The following is a 24,678-nucleotide window of genomic DNA, read 5'->3' as shown; positions in this document are numbered from 1 at the left end:
CAAGTTTGTCTTTGTTGAACCTTTGCATGGTGGTATATGGTCATTGTTAAAACGAGACAAAAATGGAGATTCAAGATGGCGGCAACCCAACAAGTCAGAGTCTGTAGTGCTCTGCCTAAGACTCCGGCAAAGTGGGGCACTTGCCTTCACCTCACTCTTTAAATCATTTAAGATAGCTTTTGCCCAGCGTAGTCAGTCATTTTACATCAAACTTGGATAGTTTGGCGTTGTTTCTAAAATGACTAAGGGCAAAAACTCCCGCAGCTCGCAGAAGCATGACCGAGAAATTGAAAAACTTGAGCAGCGGGTCGGAGGGGCGGAGCAACGGGCTGTGGCCTCGGAGACGGCTGCCAAGTCATCCGTAGGTCAGGTCCGAGCTCTCGAGCAGCAAATCCGGACCCTGGAGGAGTGCATCGACGACCTCGATAATTGGAGCCTTCGGAAAAATATTCGGTTGCTGGGCCTTGCCGAACGGGAAGAGGAAGGCCAACTTGTAGACTTTTTGGAGCGATGGCTCCCACAATTATTGAAGTTGGAGTCGGGCCTGGGGCGGACCAGCGCCCCTGCCCGGTTCTAATCAGACTCCAATGCTACAAAGAAAAACAAATGCTCCTGGGAGCAAGAGGGAAAGTCTCCTTTCAAATATGTTTTGCATTTTTTTTAAACTTAGGAATAGCTTTTAATTGTTTTGGTTTAAATGTTTTAAATAATTTTTGTATTTGTGAATTTCCTCCAGTCTTTAATCAAAGTTTTCTGAGTGGGGTTCTTCCTCCTGGGGTGTCTTGGGCTTGTCTGGACGATCATGGCTAGCCATTCGCTTAGGTAGTGCACCTGGAATGTCATGGGGAGTAATTCACCAATCAAAAGGAAAAAGATATTATCAAGTCTCAAAAAAGAAAGGGTTGATGTAGCTGTCTTACAGGAGATACATCTACTTGACAAAGAACATTTAAAGCTACAACAGGGTGGATTTGATCAGGCTTTTTTCTCATCTTTCAGTTCAAAAAGTAGTAGCCATTCTTATTCAGAAGAATCTTTCTTTCCAAATGTTAAGCCAGATAAAAGAGGAGTCTGGACAGTATATATTGATCAAAATATTTGGAGAGGAATATGGAATTTTGAATCTTTATTGCCCCCCCAGCGCATCCCTTTAAATTTGTAACGGAAGCGTGCTCTAAGTTGATGGCTTTTGGAGTCCGCCATATAATTGTAGGAGGCGATTTTAACTGTATTATGGACTCAGAGACAGATAGGATACCTAAGAGCACTACGGGTATATGTCTGAGATCTAGACAACTGGCAGATCTGAATAAGGAGCTAGGGCTAGTAGATATATGGAGGTGCCTTCATCCCCAGGGTAGAGACTTTACTTTCTACTCTAACCCACACAAGTGCCATACCAGAATTGAAATGCTTTTTGTCTCCTCGATCCTTTTGAATTCCATACAGTCTTGGAAAATAGGTATTATAGCTATTTCTGATCATACCGCAGTATATATGGAAGTCAAGATTAGGGATGATGGAATAGGCCCCGACATTGGCGTATGGACCCCTTCTTATTGAAGGATAGCAAATTTATAAAGTATTTTTCGCAGGAATTCAAAACCTTCTGGGAAATTAATTCAGGTACAGCCAGTAACCCGCCGATGATGTGGGAGACCACTAAGGCATATGCGTGAGGCTTAGTCATCTCATATTCTGCAACCCGGAAATGACAAAAGGGAGAGCAACAGTACCTGCTCGAGGCTCGCTTGAAGGCAGCTGAGACAGCATATCTTAACAGGCCTTCCATTACTAAGCTACAAAGGATCACAGCCCTGAGGGCAACCTTGAATACCGCATTTACCCAAACAGCAAAGATGGAAATACTATTCACAAACCAGAGATTATTTGAATATGGCGACAAGCCTAGCAGATACCTACCATACCTTACTAGAAAGAAAAAGGGTCCTCAAGCCATTACTTCCATTAGAGAAAGTGCTGGTACCCTGATTTGGGATTGTAAAAGAGATCAATACAGCCTTTAAAAAGTTCTATTTTGAACTGTATAAATTGCAGGGCTGAGAGGATAGAACCAAGAAGATGGAAACCTTCTTCAAAAATTTGGTCCTTCCAGGCTTAACCTCTGAGCAGGTATCGATCTTGAATGCCCCCCTGACAACCCAGGAAGTACTCGACGTGGTTAGGCAGCTTCAGAGTGGCAAAGCACCTGGACCAGATGGATTCCAGGTTGAGATTTAAAAACAATTTATAGGGGAACTGGCCGAGCCACTCATAAATATGTATAATTACTCACATAATCAGGGCTGCCTCCCGCCTTCGTTGAGAGAAGCAAACATCTCTCTTATTCTTAAAAAGGGAAAGGACCCAGAAGATTGATAATATAGACCCATATCCTTACTAAATGTGGATTTCAAAATTCTTTCTAAAACGTTAGCATTAAGATTGGAGAGGGTCTTACCATACATCATAAAAGAGGACTAGACGGGATTTATAAAGGGTCGCAGGTCAACTAATAATATTAGAAGGGTCTTAAATATGATTCAAGCCAGTCAACAGGGAACAATACCGGTCTAGCTGTCTCCTTGGACGCAGAGAAGGCATTTGATCGGGTAGAATGTGCATATCTTTTTTATGCACAGGAATGGCTCAGTGTCAGAGAGGTATTTACTAAATGGGTTTTAGTATTATATAATGATCCCAAAGCAGCTGTGATCACCGATGGTTTAAGTTCGGATAGCTTTAGTGTTGGCAGGGGTTGTCGTCAGGGATGTCCCCTTTCATGCTAGTGATTGAACCACTGGCGGAAGCTATACAAACTGACCCTAACATAACAGCTCTGAGGGTTGGATCGGGCAAACGTAAAATCACTCTATATGCAGATGATGCCCTCCTCTTCTTAAGTGATCCTTTGATATCCGAGACCCATCTAATCCAAGTGATCAATTTATTTGGATGTTCTCAGGCTATAAAATCAATTTTGTGAAATCTGAGGCCATTCTGTTGGGAGGTCATGCCAGTATATCCAATTTACCAGATGGATCTTGCTTTCCCTTTTGGTGGTCACTAAAAGAATTTTGTGTACTTAGGTATTTTTTATCACCCCAGTATTTGGTCAGCTGTATAAAGCTAATTTTGTGCACTTATTAGAGAAAAGAAGACAGGACCTTCAACGCTGGGGAGATCTCCCAATATCCTGGTTAGGCAGAGTAGCCCTAGTTAAGATGAATATTCTACCTCATCTTCTATATCCTATGAGAATGCTCCCCCTGATGCTGCCGAGACAGGTGTTGCGTAAGCTCTACCGCTGGCTCGGCTCCTTTATTTGGAATCATAGACGGCCCCATCTCAAATTAGAAAAGCTGCAGCTCCCACAAGCAAGGGGAGGACTGGACTTTCCAGATTTTAGGAGGTATCAGTTGAGCTCCTTATTATCTTATGTAGCTGATTGTGGGTCACAAGAGACCCAATCTGGTTAGATATTGAGACCTCCCAAGCAAAATGTCCCCTCATCAATCTTTTATTTATGGACAAGATGAGAGCTATTATGGACTACTATAAAAACCCTATTGTATTAAATACAATTAAAGCCTGGAGGATAATGCAACAAGATGAGGGTAACCTGCAAAAAAACCTCCCCTTATACTCCAATAGTGGGAGGACAGAGATTCCAGCCAGGGGTGACAGACACTACATTTAAAGCTTGGAAGTCCAGATATATCTCCTACTTGGGAGACCTGTTCGATGGGGAGGTTATGATGTCCTTTGAGCAGTTGCACCAGAAGTTTCGACAGCCTAACAGGGACCTTTTTCGGTACCTATTATGGACTACTATAAAAACCCTATTGTATTAAATACAATTAAAGCCTGGAGGATAATGCAACAAGATGAGGGTAACCTGCAAAAAACCTCCCCTTATACTCCAATAGTGGGAGCTCAGAGATTCCAGCCAGGGGTGACAGACGCTACATTTAAAGCTTGGAAGTCCAGATATATCTCCTACTTGGGAGACCTGTTCGATGGGGAGGTTATGATGTCCTTTGAGCAGTTGCATCAGAGGTTTGGACTGCCTAACAGGGACCTTTTCCAGTATTTCCAAATCTGAGATTATATACAAAAGAAGACCACACTGATAATTAATCCCTATAAATTGGATAGGGAAAGGAGTGTGCTATGGCCGAAGGGGCCCCCCTCAGTTAGTACTCTTTATCACTCATTACATAATAAAGTATCCAAAGACATGGAACGACTACTTAAAACCTGGAATCAAGAATTAGAGTTGGAAGACTCATTAGAAATGTGGGAGGACATCTGGGAAAATGCCAGAAAGGTCTCTATTTGTAATAGAACTCAGGCTATTCAATTAAAGATACTCCATAGGGCTCATATGGCACCTGAACGACTCGCAAAATTTAAGGCAGGAGCATCCCCAATGTGTCCTAAATGTAAAATAGAAGTTGGTACTCTCATGCATTGTCTATGGACATGCCATAAGATCCGTAGGTATTGGGACAGAGTAGCGAGTGCCTTGTCAGAGATCTTGGGTACGGAGATTAGATTGGATCCAGTGTCCCTGTTTTTGGGCTCTTCAGATTTTCCCTCCCTGGATGTGTATGGGAGGAAATTATTTACCATTCTCTCTTTCTGTGCAAGGAAAAAATATTTTAGTGAATTGGGTAGCTGAAGGCCCTTTCGAACTGGCACAGGTTAGTCATGGAATATATCCCCCTTGACTTCCTCACAAATATGGTGCACCAAAAAACTGAATTATTCTGTAAAACATGGCAGCCCTTTTTGAACTACATCGACACAGATATTTCGGCCATATGTCCAGGGCTTTTGTCTGACTGCAGTAATGGCTCTGGCTGGTTTAGGGACCCCTGGAAGGAGGTTTTATTATCACTTGATGTAAATCTATTTTGAGCATGTATCTAGGGGGTTTTTTTCTCCTTTTTTTTGGTTATTATTTATTTCTTTTTATTTATTTAATTTTATATTGATGTTTATACTTGCTTGTATTACTTTTGTAATTTTGTGAAAAATCTTAATTTTCTCTTTTTATATAAAAAACAAAGAGACAAAATTTGTCTTCTTGTATTCATCAGGATTAAGACTCGCCCGTTGCTGATGAGTGCAAGATGCAATGTTTTGTCTCTGTGTTTCATTTTAGCAATGGTTAAGTAACAATTTTCCTGTTAGCTCATTCATGCCAAGCCATCAAGTGTGGTTCTCATGACATTCTCTACCGCTGACGAGGTGGTGAGAGAATTTGGCGCAAACAAATGATTGGTGAAAAGCTAGGTTTACGTTAAAGCTGGCAAAGAGAAAATCTGCACCATCAAGGCTAGATGCCAGAAACATCCCTCTTCTTGTATTGCACAATATCAATTTCACCACGGAGACACCACAACTGCATGGCAACTGGCAGCACTGTTCCGTGACCACAGTTCGTAAACAAGGAGGACATGAGATGGATATGAGGTGGTAGCAGTGTGGTGGGGCAGGAAGCAGAGCAAAAGAATGTTCACAAACAGACAAAGAGGGGAAGAAATCCACAAACCAGAGGATACATCAGCCCGGTCTTCTTTTATGTCACTTGGGTACCCTCACACTGACAGGTTTTGAGCTCCAGAATGTGCCATGGCGAAGAAACACCAAATAAAAAAATGGAAACGTAATAAAACACAGTCACAGAATAAGTTGCAAACTCCTCTTAGATACTTTCCAGCAGATTGATTACGCAAAATGGGAATGTCTGCGTGGGTTTCCTCCGGGTGCTCCGGTTTCCTCCCACAGTCCAAAAATGTGCAGGTTAGGTGAATTGGCCATGCTAAATTGCCCGTAGTGTTAGATGAAGGGGTAAATGTAGGAGAATGGGGTCTGGGTGGGTTGCGCTTCGGCGGGTCGGTGTGGACTTGTTGGGCCGAAGGGCCTGTTTCCACACTGTAACTAATCTAATCTAATCTAATCTAAAAGAGGTCACACACAACCTTTGTTAGAGAACCAGGAAATAGATTACCAAATGGAAGAGGAGAAAAGAACACTGACACATGTGAGGACAAGTGATTATATTTAATATATATATATGCACATTTATATAAAATTTGTATATTGTGACAGTCACACAATCTGAACAAGACCAGCAACCTCATTGCATATGGAGAATTGTGTGAAAAGTCAAACTGAATCAGTGCAGTCTCAGGAGTCTCAGAGTTGTCAGATTACATTTAGATTTCCTTTCACAGAATATCGAGAAACATGGATTTAGAGCGAAACTTTAAATGAGGAATGGATATATACAACACAAAGAACATTCACAAATTTGGTGAAATAAATGAGAACTATTCACCACCCTAGCCCACTTCTCTCATCATGTAGTGAGCGCTACTGCAGAGGAATGGCTCTTTAGATGTCAGTATTTTTCCAGAAAATACATCCAGTTCATATTTTAACCAGTCCTGCATTAAAGAAATATGCTTCTTTAACCCATACAAATAAAACTGCTCATTTGCTGGATTTCAACTACTTAGTAGCAATGCTTCTTTAGGAAAATCAGGATAAATATGGGCCAGTATAAATAAACGGCAGTCTCCTATGAGGTCCTGGCTTAAATTGATTCTGTCAATTTTCCACTCTTTCATTTTCATTCATTACACATATTTACTAACAATGTTTGAAGACAGTGAAATTACCACATGTGGCTTAGAAATTATTTTTCGATATTCATGCCTGTGTGATCCTAACTGGTGGATGACACAATCTAGTTGTGCGAAGTGAAAAATGCAAAGAGCTGTTGAGTATATAAAGGGTTAACCAGCAGTGTAATCATAGCTGACTCGATTTCCATACCTGCTCTCCTTGTCTGCATACATCTCCATGTGCCTGGGGTTGATAGTGGGGTCAATGACTACCCATGAGCCACCTCTCAGTTCTGCATTTGGAGGGATATACACAAGCATGGGTTGCCTGTACTCTCGCAATCCATCGACTATGCATGCACCAAACTTTAGCACTTGATCATACATGTCTGGAGGGGAAGAGGAGAATGGTTAATTTCACAGGAATTCGCATCCTATCAAGCCACTCATGCTGAGACAACGACCCTTGTGTTAATTTCTGGTAAATTTCACGGCTGATTTCTTACTGTCGTGGGTCACTGCTGGCCTGTCTAACTAAACCCTAGCATATGGATACCCCCCAACTAAATATTCAGCGAGTTTCATAATTTAATTTTGCATTATCTTGATAATCTTTTAGCCACGTAAAAATGTGCAGAAGACCAATCCAAACGTATCTGGATGTGCTTTTTATCCAACTTGAATTGGACCTCCTAGGTCGTCGAGTAAAGAGTTTTCACTAATGTCAATTTTCAGCATAGCAAGAACTGCGTCTAATCTTTTCCTACTCATTACACACGATTTCTGAGATGGTTTACCCACCATCCAATTGGCTCCTTGCCGTGTGTGTGCAGTGGAGAATGGTGTAATTGTTTATTTTCTCTCTCTCTGCTTTCCCTCCCCCACCTTAGCCCCATGAATAATCAAAGCGGTGCCAAGGAAGAAACGGCATGTGCGTGTTTCTCCTTATAAGTGAGTGGAGTTATCCGGTCAAACAATTTGAGAGTAGATCCTTGTGCTGCAATATTTTATTTACTGAAGCTGCAAAGGTGACTTAAAAGGGGCATCCCAATGCACCTGTAGTAAAGTTTCTGCTGCATGCCTTGGCATGCAAAACAGGGTTTCTCAATATTGTTTCTGGATCATAAACACGACAATTTACTGATTGTTTGAAGAAGGACTCTCATCCACAGGATTCCTGATCAAGGACAGGAATCGGTAGCAGGTCTAAACATGATTGAAAGGCAACAAATCTGAAAACTCTCTTTGTTTCATTTCATTTTTTTTTAATAAACTTACATGCTTTTACCTGATAAAATCTTAAGCATAATTATTTCGAGCAAAAGCTCAAATATAAAGTCAGTTAAAATTGAGCCTAATTGATCTTGATAAAATGTGTGCCTGACACTGTGTGCTGCTGAAACAGCTTAGGCTTGAACTGCAAATATACTGCAGCTAACTGACCTTAACAGTGGCAACAATTTCTCATCTTAAGCAATTGTGGGCTTGATCAAAAAGCATGGATTCTACAAATGAATACAAAGCATCAAATCACAATTCAGAAATATTCCATGGCTTTTTGTTGTAAAGGATGCAGAATATCCTGTCGGAGATCTTACATGAGACCAGGTTGCCCCTCAGCCTGGCAGGTTACAGCAACATTACACATGACCTGTCATTCAAGCAATTCTGAATTTGTCAGTCAGTTCAGATTAATTTTGACTGGTGTTTGTCCAGCCACTAGGTGGAGTGCTTCACAGTGGCAAACCATCCAACCTTGGGACATCTGAATTGTACGGATAGTATTGAAGACATATTCAATATTGAATTAGTCACTCTCTTTGATGTTACAAATCTCAGAATTTTTTTTATGTACTTAAAATTCTTTACCTTTCATTCCACCAGAGAAACCTCGCCAATTGGCAAAGATCATCAGTGGAAGCCCTTCTCGGTTAAAGTCCTTGATAGCTTGAGCGGTTTTAAAGGCAGAGTCGGGGAACCATACTTGACCGGCTTGCTGGATTATCTGTTCACACAGATCACAAATGTATTATCAATCAGTAGCTATTTATTAAAGAAGACTCAAAGTTCAAACAAATTGAGGGAATAGGTTATGAGGGATGGTAGTTGAGGGAATGAATGAAATTTTGTAAATTCAAAGTAAATTTGGGAGAGCAGTTGCAGCAGTTAACCAGTCTCCACATCTGGAACAACTTGACAAGATCAGTGAAAAGAAAAACATTTGCTGTAATAGGCAGCTTGCTGTGGGGTGACAGGGGCATTAACTGCTGGCTGGAGGGCTGGCAAGAACCCATGTTTCCCAGTTAATCATGGTGAGAAGGGGCTCGGGGGATGGGTTAGGGGAGGGGAGGGAGGGGAAGGAGGAGAGAAGGGGGTTGGCAGCAAGTTCGGTCTCAGCAGGCAGTCCCTCACATCCCAATACTGGGATTCTTAGTCAGGCACTGCACCTTTAGGTAAGAACCACTGGAACTGACCAGCACAAATGCCAGGATACGACTGTTGTGCACTCATAGCAGATCGCTCACCTGCCACTGGGTTAATTTCAGCAGTAGGAAAGATTAGCCCTTTAAGGAGGCATGGTTATCTCCTATCACCCTTCCGCTTAATTCAATGGCCCCCATCACCATGAAACTCACTGTGGGGCTGGGCAGATGATTTACCTAATAAGGCTAAAGCAAGCAAAGTAGCAAGTTTTAAACTGCTCACCCTCTTGGTGATGAAACAACAGTGCCACTAACTGAAAAGCATCAAATGGCTCATGAAATATTGGGAGAATTCAGGCTGACCATTTTTAAAATGAAATCATTATTAGCTACATGATTCTAAACAGTAGTTACAAACTAGTGCTGTAACCACAGACCAGGAAATGGAAAATCTGCTGGGGACCTACAATGTTGCAACAGACTCCAAATGGAACATCAGCATATTAGGTGGGGTCTGTATCAACCTCAGCAGTGGAAGGTGGCCTGGCAAAATACACTACCTCGGTCCACCATGCATCAAAAATTCTCTACTAGTTGGAAAACCCTTTGGAACATCACAAATTCATAAAAAAAATACAAATGCATTTTCTCTATTAGTTAAAGTGACACCTGTCACACTGTTATCATCTACGATAGGAATTTCCCAGGAGCGAAGCACACTTTACTGGAGTTACAATGTCACCTTTGTACTGACTGCCGATTCAAAGCTGGTTACATTTTTAATGTTTGCAGAGACCTGAAGAGGGTCATCTAGCTCTCTGCTTTAACTGAATTCTGTTCTCAACTGTTTGTGAAGTGCTACTCAAGGTGGGTTGAACCCTGCCCACTAAAATAAGATGATGAGTAATTTTAGCAACTTCCCTTTTCAATTATACTACTGTTTTTGCATTACCATATCAACGTAAAAGCTGTAATTTAACAGAGGCCTGAGGAAATTCCTAAGTTAAAACACTATAGTTCTCCATGAATGCACAATGCAGCCTACCTTAGCTTCAGAATCCAGATTTGCAGGGTCTGCCGGGATTGATAACTCTACGGTCCTGGTTTCCACAGCAACCACTCCCACGGGTATTCCTCCCAACCTGGAAAATAGAAAAATGGCATCAGTCCGACACAAATTTTCTATTTAAGAAAATGAGGAAGACCTACACTGATAGTACAGAGATAGGTGGTGAAATAGCTGCCAAGAACAGGTGTGGTTTACAATTGTTTTAAATGTTTATACAAGTAGTAGAGAATGCTTCAAATTCCTGGAATATTTGGAATCCGTTTTAGTGCAGAGGTCACCAGTCCAGAATGGAGGCATTGTACCTCAACACAGGAGCAAAGTCCTCATGGGGAGATTAACTAGTGCCAGAGGGGAGCATTTAAACTAAATTAAATCGTGCGAGTGTCAGAGCCCAAGATCTCAGGGGCCTCTTGCAATTAGGTTGGATTTCAGGGACTAGGCCAAGAGCAGCATAGGGGTTTGTGATTTCTGCTCCTGGCTCTGGGAATGGTTGCTGGGATGAAACATTTCAGAAGACAAAACAATTGTACTAGGAATAGTAACAGCATAAGAGCACACAACATTTCAGAAAAGAGATGGATCAAACAGCAAGCAAGTATGAAGAGGTATAAGATGGGAATGGAGTGCAGATGCTTAAATAAATCAAGTGGATAAATATGATTGATGGGTTACAAAATTTAGGTTGCCACGAGGCATTAAGATAAAATGACAATAACAGATCTATCTCAAACTAGTACGGTTGGGACATAATATTCCCAGCTACAAAATGTTCAGGAATGAGGAGGAAAGAAGAGTCAGAGTAGTAGTAATACTAAAGAAATAAACAATTACAGAAATGGAAAAGGAAAGAGATGATGTATTTGAGCAATCAAAGGCAGAATCTGAATTAAGAAACAATAGATGATCCGTTCTGTTACCATGTATCAACTATTGTGGGAGAGACAGAAAGGAGCAAATTTGTACAAAATTACAGAAATATGCAATACACAAATATGCACTAGTGGCAATGCGGAATTTCAACTCTTAAAAATTGACTGGGACAGTAACAACATAATGGAAAGAAAAAGGGAAGAAATTCTTGAAATGTGTATCAGACAACTTTCTGTTGTATTGCCAACCCAGTGAGGATCAATTCCGGGTAAGTGGGACAAATAGAGCATGTCTGGAAGGCCGAACTTGAAAGTTGAGTACAGATTAAAGACAGGATTCTTGGCAATGTGGAGGAACAGCGGGATCTTGGTGTGCAGGTACATATATCCCTTAAAATTGCCGCCCAAGTGGACAGGGTTGTTCTGAAAGCATATGGTGTTTTGGCTGTCATTAACAGGGGGATTGAGTTTAAGAGCCATGAGATCTTGTTGCAGCTCTATAAAACTTTGGTTAGACCGCACTTGGAATACTGTGTCCAGTTTTGGTCGCCCCATTATAGGAAAGATGTGGATGCTTTGGAGAGGGTTCAAGGAGGTTTACCAGGATGCTGCCTGGAATGGAGGGCTTATCTTACGAAGAGAGGTTGACTGAGTTCTTTATGCAGAGAGTTGAGAGAGCATGGAATGCATTGCCAGCAGCAGTTGTGGAAGCGAGGTCATTGGGGATATTTAAGAGACTGCTGGACATGCATATGGTCACAGAAATTTGAGAGTTCGTACATTAGGTTTACCTCACATGAGGATCAATGGTCGACACAACATCGTGGGCTGAAGGGCCTGTTCTGTGCTGTACTGTTCTATGTTCTATGTTTGAGTTAGGGAGCATTTAGGCGACAATGATCATTATAGTTTCAGATTTGGAATGGACACAGAAAAGGGCTAAGAACAATCAGCATATAAATTGGATGAGGACAATTTCTGTAAATTAAAAAAGGATTTGATGCAGGTACATTGGAATTGGTAGGCAAACAGCAACTGAGTATTAGAAGCCTTCAAATAGGCAGCTCAGGTACATTCCCAGAAGGAGGAATAAGTAGTACATTTAAAAGGTGGAGCTCCCTCAACTGATACCAATAAAAAGATTAAAACTGAACAGAAACAAAATGTGACAGTAAGACACATTAGACAACCAAAATAAATAGAGCAGCAAAAATAAAACAGCAAAAACTAAATTAAAAACAGACTTAGGAGTTTTTCATGATCATTTAGGTAGTAACAAGTTAAGACTAGCGAAGGATTGGTCCAATTAAAGGACAAAAAGATCTTCATGCAGTGGGCATGACGATGGTAAAAAATGAATACTTTGCATCTGTCCTGACGAAGGGTAGAGTATCTTTATAGCAAGGATAAAAATGAAGAGAACACGTTTAATGGACTGGCAGTAAAAAATCACCCAGTCCAATTTGGATCATTCCTATAAAAAAAGCAAAATACTACAATATGGAAGTGTAGAAAATGATGGAGAAACCTGGACTTGACTGCATCTGTGGAGACAGAAACCAAGTTAACCATTCAAATCCAGTATGACTATTCTGCAGAATAAAAATTAACAAACACTTGGAAACATTCGGGCTGATTGATGAAAGCATGGAGTTATGAAAATAATTATGTTTGATTAACCTGAGCTATTTGGTGGGATTGGAGAGTGAAAAGTGCAGCGTACTTGATGTATATATGGTTGTTTTAAAAACACTTTTGATAAAGTTTCACAATGTACACTAACAAAATTAATGGAAATACTGACAGCTTGAATGCAAAATTGGTTTAGAAGCAAAACTTCAGAGAGTAGTTAAGAACAGTTTTGTTTTCATATAGGAGGGAAGCATACAGGCATCAGTAATAGACTAGTGCTCTTTTTCCTTTTATAATGATCAGTCCTAGGCATAACTTCAAAATTTAAAGTGACAGGTAAAATAACTGAAGTTGAAGGAAAAAAAATGTGATGTTGCATTCTGGAAAGCATTGACTCAAAAGAATGATTGAAGCAAATTCAATACAGGGTACTAACTTTCAAAACTAAACTAGTTAAATACTTGAAGGAAAAAAAGTGTACAATTGTGTTCCTAATTGGATTGCTATTTTGAAAATAGTAGTACAGATGAGGTGGGCAAATGACCTTGTACTCTTTTGTTCTATGATTCTACAACATATTTTCATTACATGATGTGGAAACTATAACATTTGCAAGCATGTTCACCTTACATTAAACCACACTAATCAAGTCTTTCAAAATCCAATAATATTATAATTGGAGCAAAGAGGCCAAGATTCTGGAGCAAGGTTCGTGAATAAGCAATTATTTGGAGAACTATCAGCATCAGTATTCAGCCTTCAGCGTCTCTCAACAACTTGCACTTATATAATGTATTTAATTTAACCACATAACTCAAGAATATCACAAAGATAAATAAAAGGTTGTGGTAAAAAGAGGAGTTGAAGATGTCTGAGAATACTAAAATACAGATTGGTGTTTGGGTAGTGAGACAGCAATACATAGAACCAGGGAAGAAAGGTGGCAAATACAATGAAGTTCAATAGTGCTCAAAGCTATCGTGCAAACGGTCTGCTGTTTGTGGAGAGGATCATGGTATGGTTCATCTAATTTAGCTCTACTTAAGGAAGACAATTCTAATGTTGGCCAGTTAGACCTTATATACTCTGACCATAAGGTGATCTCATTTTTTTCTTTATTCTTTCACGGGATGAAGGTGTCGCTGGCTAGGCAGCATTTATTGCCCATCCCCAATTGTCTAAGGGAAGTGAAGAGTCAAACACATTGCCATGGGTCAGAAGTCACATATAAACCAGACCAGGTAAGGACTGCAGTTTCCTTCCCTAAAGGACATTAGTGAACCAGATGGGTTTTTCTGACAATCGACAATAGATTTATGATCATTATTCGATTCTTAATTTCAGATATATATTGAACTCAAATTCCACCATCTGCCATGGTGAGATTTGAACCCAGGTCCCCAGAACGTTATCTAGGGACTCTGGATTAATAGTCCAGCGATAATATCACTAGGCCATTGCCTCCCACCTTATTGGAGACAGATGACTGGTAGTGGTTTAACCAGAGGGTTACCAGGCGAAGCAAGTGGAGAGGCTGAGGAGAATCCTTCATGGTAACGTCAGCCAGTCTGGGAATTGAACCCATGCTGTTGGCATCAATTTGCATCCCAAACTAGCTGTCCAGTTGGCAGAACGAACCAACCTCCTTACAGATCAGTACAGGAATCTCTAAGGTTCTGCCTGTCACTCACTGCTCCACAGTTGGTTATGCTGTGGACATCCAACCAGCAAACAGTGAAATCATAGAGTCATAGAGATGTACAGCATGGAAACAGACCCTTGGGTCCAACCCGTCCATGTCGACCAGATATCCCAACCCAATCTAGTCCCACCTGCCAGCACCCAGCCATATCCTTCCAAACCCTTCCTATTCATATACCCATCCAAATGCCTCTTAAATGTTGCAATTGAACCAGCCTCTACCACTTCCTCTGGTAGCTCATTCCAAAGCCGTACCACCCTCTGTTTGAAAACAATTGATCTATCAGGAACTTCCCATTTTCCTCATGAAAATCCTTGCGAGAAACCTTATAAATAGTTCAACCTTGTTCACTGAAGTGTAATTAGGTTTTTAACAATGAATGTGTAGAAGATAGCTAAAAAAAGATCAGTTTTTGAAAAACTGTTGGAAATTCATTGAATTCTCTATAATAAACATAGTTTAGGTAGTATGAAGTTCATTATTTCTGATAAAAAGGACATTTTGTCAAAGATTTGCAAGAATACCAATTGAGGGGAAGATCAACACTTGCTTTGTATGACAGGAGAATGCTGATTTGTTGACAACTATTAATGCGTTGCCATGGAGAATGTGGTTTATGACGATTGACAGTTAACTGCCAAGTTATCTTTAGATTTTAAAGCAAGGAGGTTGACTGATTGGCCTGGGCACTAAAGTCTCGTGAGTTGCCCTGATTAGTGTATGACAAAAAGCTTGACGAAATGTTTTTATTTAGCAATTCTCGATGAATAATTTCCAGATTATTTAAATTAGATTTTTCACATTTTAAAAAAATGCTTGTTTGCGATATTTAAACTTGTACTGTGATCTCATGTATACACCCTCTCAATTTTTATTTTGTTTTCTGATTGCCATTAAAAATAGAATGATTATCTGTGCTTTTCATTTCTCCACAGCCTTGAACCCATTACCAATTAAAAATCTGTCCAGCTCCTCCTTAAATTTCATGTCCCAGCATCCACCACACTCTGGATTAGTGAATTCCATAGATTCATTAACCCTTTAATGGAAGTAATTTCTCCTCAGTTTTAAATTTGCTATTTTTTATCAAAAACTAATGTCCTGTCTATAATTCAGCTGTTTTTTTTAAAAAAGTTGCATGCATTGTCCTTTAACTTTACATTTTATTTACAAATGGTTTGTCTGCATTATAATAGAAATGCCTATGTAATTGAACTATCCTCCAATTACAAGGAAATCAATTTAATCTACCAAATCTTTTTTAGTCCACAATTGATGTACTGTGCCTAGTTTTAGTCTCCATGCTATAAAAGTATATCAAGGCTATAAGCAAATGTAAAAAATATTTCTATGGATAATATTAGAACTGTGAGTTACACTTTTCAGAAAATGCTTAACAGGCTGGGGTTCCTTTTCTGAAAAGAGAAGATTGGGAGATCACTTTAAAATTCTGTAAGAGTATGATAGGGTAGATGTCGAGAAATGTTTTTATTTGTGGGAGACCAAAAGTCAGAGTCACAATTGTCACAAATAAATTCAAGTGAGTGGTTAAAATATGGAACTTGTTATCACGTGGACTGGTTGAGTTAGAAAGCATTCAAGGGGAAATCTAGATTCTTCTTCCAGATTCTAGGCTGTCGAATTTAGAACACAAAGAAGAAAGGAACAGAAGGATATGGACATAATATTAGATGAAAAGAAGTGGGGGTAGGCATGTGCAAAGCATAAACACTGGCATCATCCAACTGAGCCAAACTGTACACTTCTCTGTTGTAAATACTTCACAAAAACTTGCATTCATGTAGCAGCTTTATTATTCAAAAGGCAATTTGGGGAAAAGCAAAGCAAAAATTTCTTGTTGCGGCAGTAGAATTTACCACAACGTAAAATAGGGTAAATTTCACAGTACCAGTGTTATTATATTACTGCAAGGTGTGCATTGAAACCATGATGTAATACAGATGGTAAAAAGCTGTTTAATAGAGCAGAATAATGAAGGCATACACAGGTGACAGGCTGGAAGAACAGGGACAGAGGTAAAAAAAAAAATGAATGCAATAAATATGATTCTATAGTGCAACATGATCAGTCTCCCTAACTACCTGCAACTATGGAGCATATAAAACATTTAGGTACTATGCAAAAAGGTCAGTCAATCTCACCAAGACTTGAAAAATAAGTAATTTCAAACTAAAATGTTACTCACTTAAAATGCAGGCTTTATTCAAATCCCTGTCACTGTATGACCAGTACAGCTTCTGACTCCCAGGTTATTTACTAAGCAAGATAGACTCTCCACAGGCATCACCAAGATGGGATATTGATAAACCTCAACGTCCCGACTGGATACAGCATACTAATGACTTTGGTCACTCGTGAGTAATGTATTCACTTTCACTTGCACAAATATGAAACCACTCAACAGCAACAGGATACTCAAAACATAAAATTGCCAAAATTATCATGTAAAGATAGCATTGACAAGATTCTGGTGATCATTCAAAACAATGTTCAAAACTAAAACCGGAGCCAAAATCCCTTGTCACAATAAAATAAGGAATCAATTTAAGTCTTTGTCAAACTCACTCACGATTTATTAAAGCAGACAAAAATGTTTAATAAATACCATGTCATAAATATTCACCAAAGCACCATCTTTAGCAGATAGACCAGGATGGACACAAAATTTGCTGCTAGTCTATCTTGTATATTCAATGGAGTTTGTTCACTAGCTTATTGGGAAAAGCATGCTATCTGTGGTGCTCAGTGCTCACAATGGGAAAGTTAACTACTTAAGACATCTGTGGTGGGCCAGATGTTGGAGGGAATCCGGAGGGACAGGATTTACATGTATTTGGAAAGGCAAAGGCTGATTAGGGATAGTCAGCTTTGTGTGTGGGAAAGCATGTCTCACAAATTTGATTGAGTGTTTTGAAAAAGTAACAAAGAGGATTGATGGGGGCAGAGCAGTAGATGTGATCTTTATGGACTCCAATAAGGTATTCGATAAGGTTCCTCATGGGAGACTGGTCAGCAAGGTTAGATCCCATGGAATACAGGAAGAACTAGCCAGTTCAATACAGAACTGGCTCGAAGACAAAAGTGGTGGAGGGTTGCTTTTTCGACTGGAGTGGTATACACAAAAATCAGTGCTGGGTCCACTGCTTTTTGTCATTTATATAAATTATTTGGATGTGAACATAGGAGGTACAGTTAGAAGTTTGCAGATGACACCAAAATTGGAGGTGTAGTGGAAAGAGAATAAGGTTATCCCATATTACAATGGGATCTTGATCAGATGGTCCAATGGGCTGAGGAGTGGCAGATGGAGTTTAATTTAGGTAAATGTGAGGTGCTGCATTTTGGAAACACAATTCAGAGCAGGATTTATACACTTAATGGTATGATCCTACAGAATGCTGCTGAACAAAGAGAGCTTGGAGTGCAGGTTCATAGTTCCTTGAAAGTGAAGTCGCAGGCAGATAGGATAGTGAAGGAGGCATTTGGTATGCTTTCTTTTAATGGTCAGAGCCTTGAGTATTAGAGTTGAGATGTCATGTTGTGGCTGTATAGGACATTAGTTAGACCACTTTTAGAATACGGTGTGCCATTCTTGGAAGGATGTTGTGAAATTTGAAAGGGTTCAGAAAAGATTTCCAAGGATGTTGCCAGGTTTGGAGGATTTGAGCTATAGGGAGAGGCTGAATAGGCTAGGACTATTTTCCCTGGAGCATGAAGGCTGAAGGGTGACCTTATAGAAGTTTATAAAATCATGAGGGGCAAGGACAGGATAAACAGACAAGGTCTTTTCCCTGGGGTGGAGTAATCCAGAACAACACGGCATAGGTTCAGGGTGAGAGGGGAAAGATATAAAAGGGACCTAAGGGGCAACTCTTTCACACAGAGGGTGGTGCATGTATGGAATAAACTGCTAGAGGAAGCGGTGGTGCCTGATACAATTACAGCATTTAAAAGACATCTGGATGGAAAAATGATTAGGAAGGGTTTGGAGGGATATGGTCCAAGTGCTGGTAAATGGGACGAGATTAGGGGAGAATATCTGGGCACACCATGGACGAGTTGGACCAAAGAGTCTGTTTCCGTGTTGTATACTTCTATGACTCAGCTGGGTAATGACAGTGTGACAGAACTGACTCAAAACATTTGGGTGGCAAAGCGAAAGTAAGATGCAGGGCTCGCTGTCTATTATTGTTCAGTAATTGTTGTATAAAAGTCCACATGTAGACGATAGGTGAGTGAAACGTTGGTCATGGGCTTGACCCAGGCAGGACCGTATTGCCTAAACGAATCCCAGGATGAAGCTAATCATTTAAACCTAAAACATTTAAAAGCAAGGGCAAAACAGGATTGAGCTCTGTAGCGAGCAAACTATTGCAACAAAAAAACACAAGCTAAAAGCAGATATCAGGATGATCCTTTTCTGATAACAAAGACTGGGAACTCATTCAAGTTAACAATGTTTTTCACTTAACCTTGGTCCTTTTTCGATGAATCTAACACACAAGCAAAAATATGTTTGGGGTTTGCATAAATTTTACAAAGTATTTAAGATCAGATTTGCTGACCCAAACACACCTACATCAAATATCTGTACAGGAAAGAAAGTATAAGGTCAAAGCTGTTTTGTTTCTCGTCACATCTCTGTTCTAATGTTGCCTCGTTTACACACACTTCCACTTAAGTATTTCAGAGTGCTGTGTCATTGAAAACATCTCAGTAATTGCCATCATTTCATCATGCCAAACAAAAGAACAGTCATTTATCTGTCTTTGGAAGAGTGTCAGTCAAAAGAGGCAAGAAATGAATTGCAGATGGTTTGGGTGGTTGAGAGGGAGTAGGTGGGAAAGAGTTCATTTAATCTGAGGGAGTAGGGGAAGAGTGGAATACAAGCACTCTGTTCTGGTCTCTTTATATCATAATGTTATTGCAGACAACAGTCTTGATACTCACTGTGAAGCTGCTTTCTCTGAAATGTGAGGGCCATTCTAACAAGCGGGTGCGGTCAGTCTGTAGTATGCAGCTAGTGGTAGGAAAACTAACTGCCTCTTTCCTGGCTGCAGATGGCTAGTTTTGAATGCAGGGTCACAGACAAGCTGTTAACTAAAACTACTATTGCACTGATATGTGTTTCCATAGGTTTCCCATTTTTAGCTACGATTTCTAGAATAGTTCTATTTGATAGAACTAGCAAAAAAGAGAACTGGATTTCCATGTAAAAAAGGTTAAAAAAGGGATTATTTACAAAGGAATGAGGAGAGTTGGAATAATTGGTAGTTCTTAAAGGGCAGTTGGCCTTCTTCTGTAGTACACTGCCCACTATGTTAGGGGCATTAACCGGGGTAAAAATAGGGTCGGGGAATGGGTCTGGGTGGGTTACTCTTCAAAGGGTCGGTGTGGACTTGTTGGGCCGAAGGGCCTGTTTCCAAACCATAGAGAATCTATTCTAATGTAATAGAGAGGATAGATTGTACCTGAATTGGAAGGGGACTAATATACTGGCGGGGGATTTGCTAGAAGTGTTCAGGAAGATTTAAACGAGTAAAAGGGGGTGGAGGGGGAAAGAACCTAGAGGAAACAAGATTAGTCTGAGATTGGTACAGTTGGGAAAAAAAGTCAAATTGTCAGGGCAGGCAGGAACAAAGCAGAAAATGAGGTAGGACTGATAAATTAGACTGCATTTATTTTGATCAAGAAGCCTAATAGGCAAGGCAAATGAACTCAGGGCATGGTTGGAAACATGGGACAGGGAAATCATGACAATTACAGAGACATGGCTCAGGGCTGACAGCTTAATATTCCAGGGTAGAGATGCTATAGGAAGGATAGAAGGGGGGCAAGAGAAGAGGGGGAGTGGCATTTTTGATTAGGGATAACATTATGGCTATACTTAGGGAGGATATTCCTGGGAATACATCCAGGGAAGTTATTTGGGTGGAACTGAGAAATAAGAAAGGGGTGATCACCTGATTGGAATTGTACTGTAGATTCCCCCAATAGTCAGCGGGAAATTGAGAATCAAATCTGTAAGGAGATCTCAGTTATCTATAAGAATAATAGGGTAGTTATGGTAGGGGATTTTAACATTTCAAACACAGACTGATACTGCCATAGTGTTAAGGGCTTGGAAGGAGAGGAATTTATTAACGGTGTACAAGAAAATGTTCTGATTCACTGTGTGGACGTACCTACTACAGAAGGTGCAAAACATGACCTACTCTTCGGAAATAAGGGCAGGTGACCAACGTGTCAATGGGGGAGCAATTTGCAGCCAGTGATCATAATTCAAGTAGTTTTAAAATGGTAATGGAAAAGGATAGACTGATGTAAAAGTTGAAGTTCTAACTTGGAGGAAGGCCAATTTTGCTGATAATAGGCATTGATTGGGGAGGGATGGCCGTACGTAAATGGGAAACCTTCTATAATGAGATAACGAGAGTCCAGAGACAGTATGCTCCCGTTAGGGTGAAGGACAAGGCTGATAGGTGTAGGGAATGCGAGATTATTAGAGAAATTGAGGATTTGGTTAGAATGATGAGGAAGTATATGGCATGTATAGACAACAGAAATCAAGTGAATCCCTAGAAGATTTCACTATAAGGAAACCAGGAAAGTAAAAAGGGGATGAGAGATAGTTTTAGCAAATAGGGTTAAGGAGAATCCAAAGGGATTCAACAAATACATTAAGGACAAATGGGTAACTAAGAAGAGAATCAGCAAGGCCACCTTTGTGAGGAAACATAGGAGATGGAGAAAGATACCAAACAAGTATTTTGCAGACTTTACTTTGGAGGAGGATATGGAAGATAGAGAACATGGGAAATAAATAGTGACATCATGAAAAATGTCCATATTACAGAGAAGGTGGTGCTGACCATCTTAAAATGTATAAAGGTGGATAAATTCCCTGGACCTGATCAGGTGTACCCTAGAACTCTGTGGGAAGCTAGGGAAGTCATTGCTGGGTCCCCTGCTATGATATTTGTATCGTCAATAGCCACAGATGAGGTGCTAGAAGACTTGAGGCTGCCTAACGTAGTGCCACTATTTAAGAAAGGTGGCAAGGAAAGACCAGGGAACTATAGACTGGTGAGCCTGACATAGATAGCGGGCTAGCTGCTGGAGGGAATTCTGAAGGACAGGATTTACATGCATTTGGAAAGGCAAGAACTGACTAGGGATAGTCAACATGGCTTTGTGCTTGGGAAATGGTGTCTCAGTTAACTTGATTGAGTTTTTTGAAGGAGTAATGAAGAGAATTGATAAGGGTAGAGTCGTGGATATGACTTACATGGACTTCAGTAAGGTGTACGACAAGGCTCGTCACAGTAGACTAGTGAGCAAGGTTAGATCATACGGAATGGGGGAGAACTAGCTATTTGGATACAGGTTTGGCTCAAAAGTAGAAGACAGAAGTTGATGGTGGAGGGTTGCTTCTCAGACTGGAGGCCTGTGACCAGCGGTGTGCTATAAGGATCGGTGCTGCGTCCACTGCTTTTCATCATTTATATAAATGATTTGGATGTGAACATAGGAGGTATGGTAAGTTTACAGGTGACACCAAATTTGGAAGTGCAGTGGACAGTGAAGAAGGTTACCTCAGAATACAACGGAATTTTGTTCAAATGGGCCAATGCGCCAAGGAGTGGCAGATGGAGTTTAATTTAGATAAATGTGAGGTGCTGCATTTTGGAAAGGCAAATCAGGGCAGGATTTATACGCTTAATGGTAAAGTCCTGGGAGTGTTGCTGAACAAAGAGACCTTGGAGTACAGGTTCTTAGTTCGTTGAAAATGGAATCATAGGTAGATAGGATAGTGAAGGCGATATTTGATATGCTTGCTTTTATTAGTCAGTGCATTGAATATAGTAGCTGGGAGGTCATGTTGCAGCTGTAGAGGACATTGATTAGGTCATTACTTGAAAGACGAGTGCAATTCTGGTCTCCTTGCTGTAGAAAGGATGTTGTGAAACTTGAAAAAGTTTTGAAAAAAAAGTTAAGGATGTTGCTAGGGTTGGAGGGTTTGAGCTATAGAGAGAGGCTGAATGGCCTGGGGCTATTTTCCCTGGAGCATTGGAGGCTGAGGGGTGACCTTCTGGAGGTTTATAAAATCATGAGGGGCATAGATAGGGAAAATAGACAAGGTCTTTTCTTTAGGGTAAGGGAGTTCAAAAATATAGGGCATAGGTTTAAGGTGAGAGGGGAAAGATTTGAAAGGGACCTAAGGGCAACTTTTTCATGCAGATGGTGGTGCGTGTATGGAATGAGCTGCCAGAGGAACTGGTGAGGCTGGTTCAATTACAACATTTAAAAGGCATCTGGATGGGAAAGGTTTAGAGGGATATGGGCCAAATGCTGGCAAATTGGACTCTATTTATTCAGGATAACTGGTCGGCATGGTTAAGTTGGATCAAAGGATTTGTTTCTAGGCTGTATGTGCCTAAGACTCTCTGAATGGATGGCCAGAAGCTCGAGTTCAAAATCCATCTGCCCAGATGTGTGTAATAACATCTTGGGGTAAGTTGATACAGAAAATACCTATTTCAAATGGATGGCCAGAAGGCCTGGAGTCAAGTTCCATCGTCTCCAGAGGTGTGTCATAATCTGTGTGAATAGGTAATATTTACTCCAACTGCATGCTTGATTATACATCTATTTTTCCACATCTTTTGTTCATCTATCTCTAGCAACTACTTTTTTAAAGTTGTCATTTTATTCGTCTTTGACATCCACTTTCATATATTTTTTGGAAGGCTAGAAGCTGTCGCTGGAAATCACTTCTTTTGCATTTCACTTTGTCTTTTGGACTGTTCTTTATTTGCTTAGAGCCCTGCCTGTTTGCAGTTCCTTTTTTTCCCTTTTACTGCACTATGACTTTATTTCATACTCTCATTCCTCTGGGTTCAAGTTCAAAGTGATTTTGCTTACCCTTAAATATTCTGCATAAACGAGTTTGTGAAGGTCCAGCTAGCTCTTATGGGGCATATGGTATTTTCCCAGATACCCACCGCTGGCACCATGTGGTATTTGCCACCTCCAATGGTATGTGATACCAGTAAGCACTGTGCACTGCTACCAATTCTCCTTTGTCTTGAATCTAGTGATTAATGGTACAGGATACACAACCTTATAACACCTACAGAAGAGGCACTGTTTATTCCTTGTCTCCACCCACAGGCTGCATAATATCAGTTGAATGGGTGGCGTCAATGTAACATGAACATTAATCTCTTCAGGACTATTATGGGTCACAATAGTACACACCATAAAACCTACCTAATTTGCTTGAATCTCACTGCAAAGTCCATGGCTGCCATTTAGAAAATGTAGTGGAAGGTCAGTGGTAAGTGGCTATGTTCAAATTGGGGTTGTATTGCACCTAGCAGCTTATATTGAAAAATTGAGAATTGTTAAAACACTATCATACCAATAACTGTAAAAGGACAATTTCTAGTATTTTACTTTACTGTAAGAAATCCTAAGGTTTTTTTCCATTGTTCCTCTCACTGTTTGAAATGACAGGGAATAAGTTCACATTACCTCGTCACACTTACCTGAACATCCATTTATAACAACTATTTGATGCAAATGTGGTATCAAATGCTCTCTAAAACTTTGATTACTTTGAAATCTATGACTCTACATCCATTCTAAGTGAGTTGTGATTTTGAGGTGCAAAGAACGCAAGGGGCATTATTTTCTCAATGGGTCTTACCAGCGTCCTTGATCGTCCTGAAGCAGGGTAGGAAAAATAATGAACCGAAGAAAGAAATGTATTATTTACCTGGCTCTTCCCACCACCACTGTCTGTGCCCACGGCTGCATGATCTCCATGAAGGACCCATAGTCAAAGAAGCCACTCTGCCATTGTCCTTTTTGTGCTGCAAGGAAGTTCATAATATGTATCATTTTTCTTTAACTGTACTTTTTAGGTGGAAGAGGTTCCCTTCCCTCACCCACTTTAATCATCGATGCAAGGCAGCTGGGAACATTCTCTGGCCATGAGGGTGACCAGTGTGTGGGACCTTACCAAGTTACCCTGAATAGCGTTTATGAGTTTGTAGCTGAAGCCACACATGGAATATTCCAATAAAAATAGAAATTTGCAGCAAAGGAGGAGGCTATTCTGCCCATATTTTACTGTGCTGATCAAAATAGAACTGTCCAGCATTATCCTACCTTCCACCTCTTCATCTGTAATCATGTACTTTGTAGCACCTCAAATGCATGCTCAAATTTTTTTTCTAAATAAGGGTTTCTGTTTCTATACTAATTCAGGAACTCGCCTGAAATAATCAACTTTCCCCTAATTCTTTCACCAATTACT

General features: G+C 40.3%; 1 protein-coding gene across 2 annotated transcripts in view; it reads right to left on the bottom strand.

Moving 5' to 3' along the window:
• acaca (acetyl-CoA carboxylase alpha) overlaps positions 1-24,678 on the bottom strand; it is a 263,482-nt gene that overhangs the window by 41,709 nt on the left and 197,095 nt on the right. For both annotated transcript variants that reach the window (XM_043718470.1, XM_043718471.1), the window contains 4 exons: positions 24,136-24,232; positions 10,107-10,203; positions 8,508-8,643; positions 6,850-7,027 (listed from right to left, as the gene is read on the bottom strand). In XM_043718470.1, the coding sequence (XP_043574405.1) occupies positions 6,850-7,027; positions 8,508-8,643; positions 10,107-10,203; positions 24,136-24,232 (508 nt within the window). The remainder of the gene's footprint in view (positions 1-6,849; positions 7,028-8,507; positions 8,644-10,106; positions 10,204-24,135; positions 24,233-24,678) is intronic.

The sequence above is a fragment of the Chiloscyllium plagiosum genome, chromosome 28 (assembly GCF_004010195.1).
Source record: "Chiloscyllium plagiosum isolate BGI_BamShark_2017 chromosome 28, ASM401019v2, whole genome shotgun sequence".
NCBI lineage: Eukaryota > Metazoa > Chordata > Chondrichthyes > Orectolobiformes > Hemiscylliidae > Chiloscyllium > Chiloscyllium plagiosum.
Note: the sequence above shows the minus strand (reverse complement) of the source record. Positions and strands in the feature narration are given on the sequence as shown.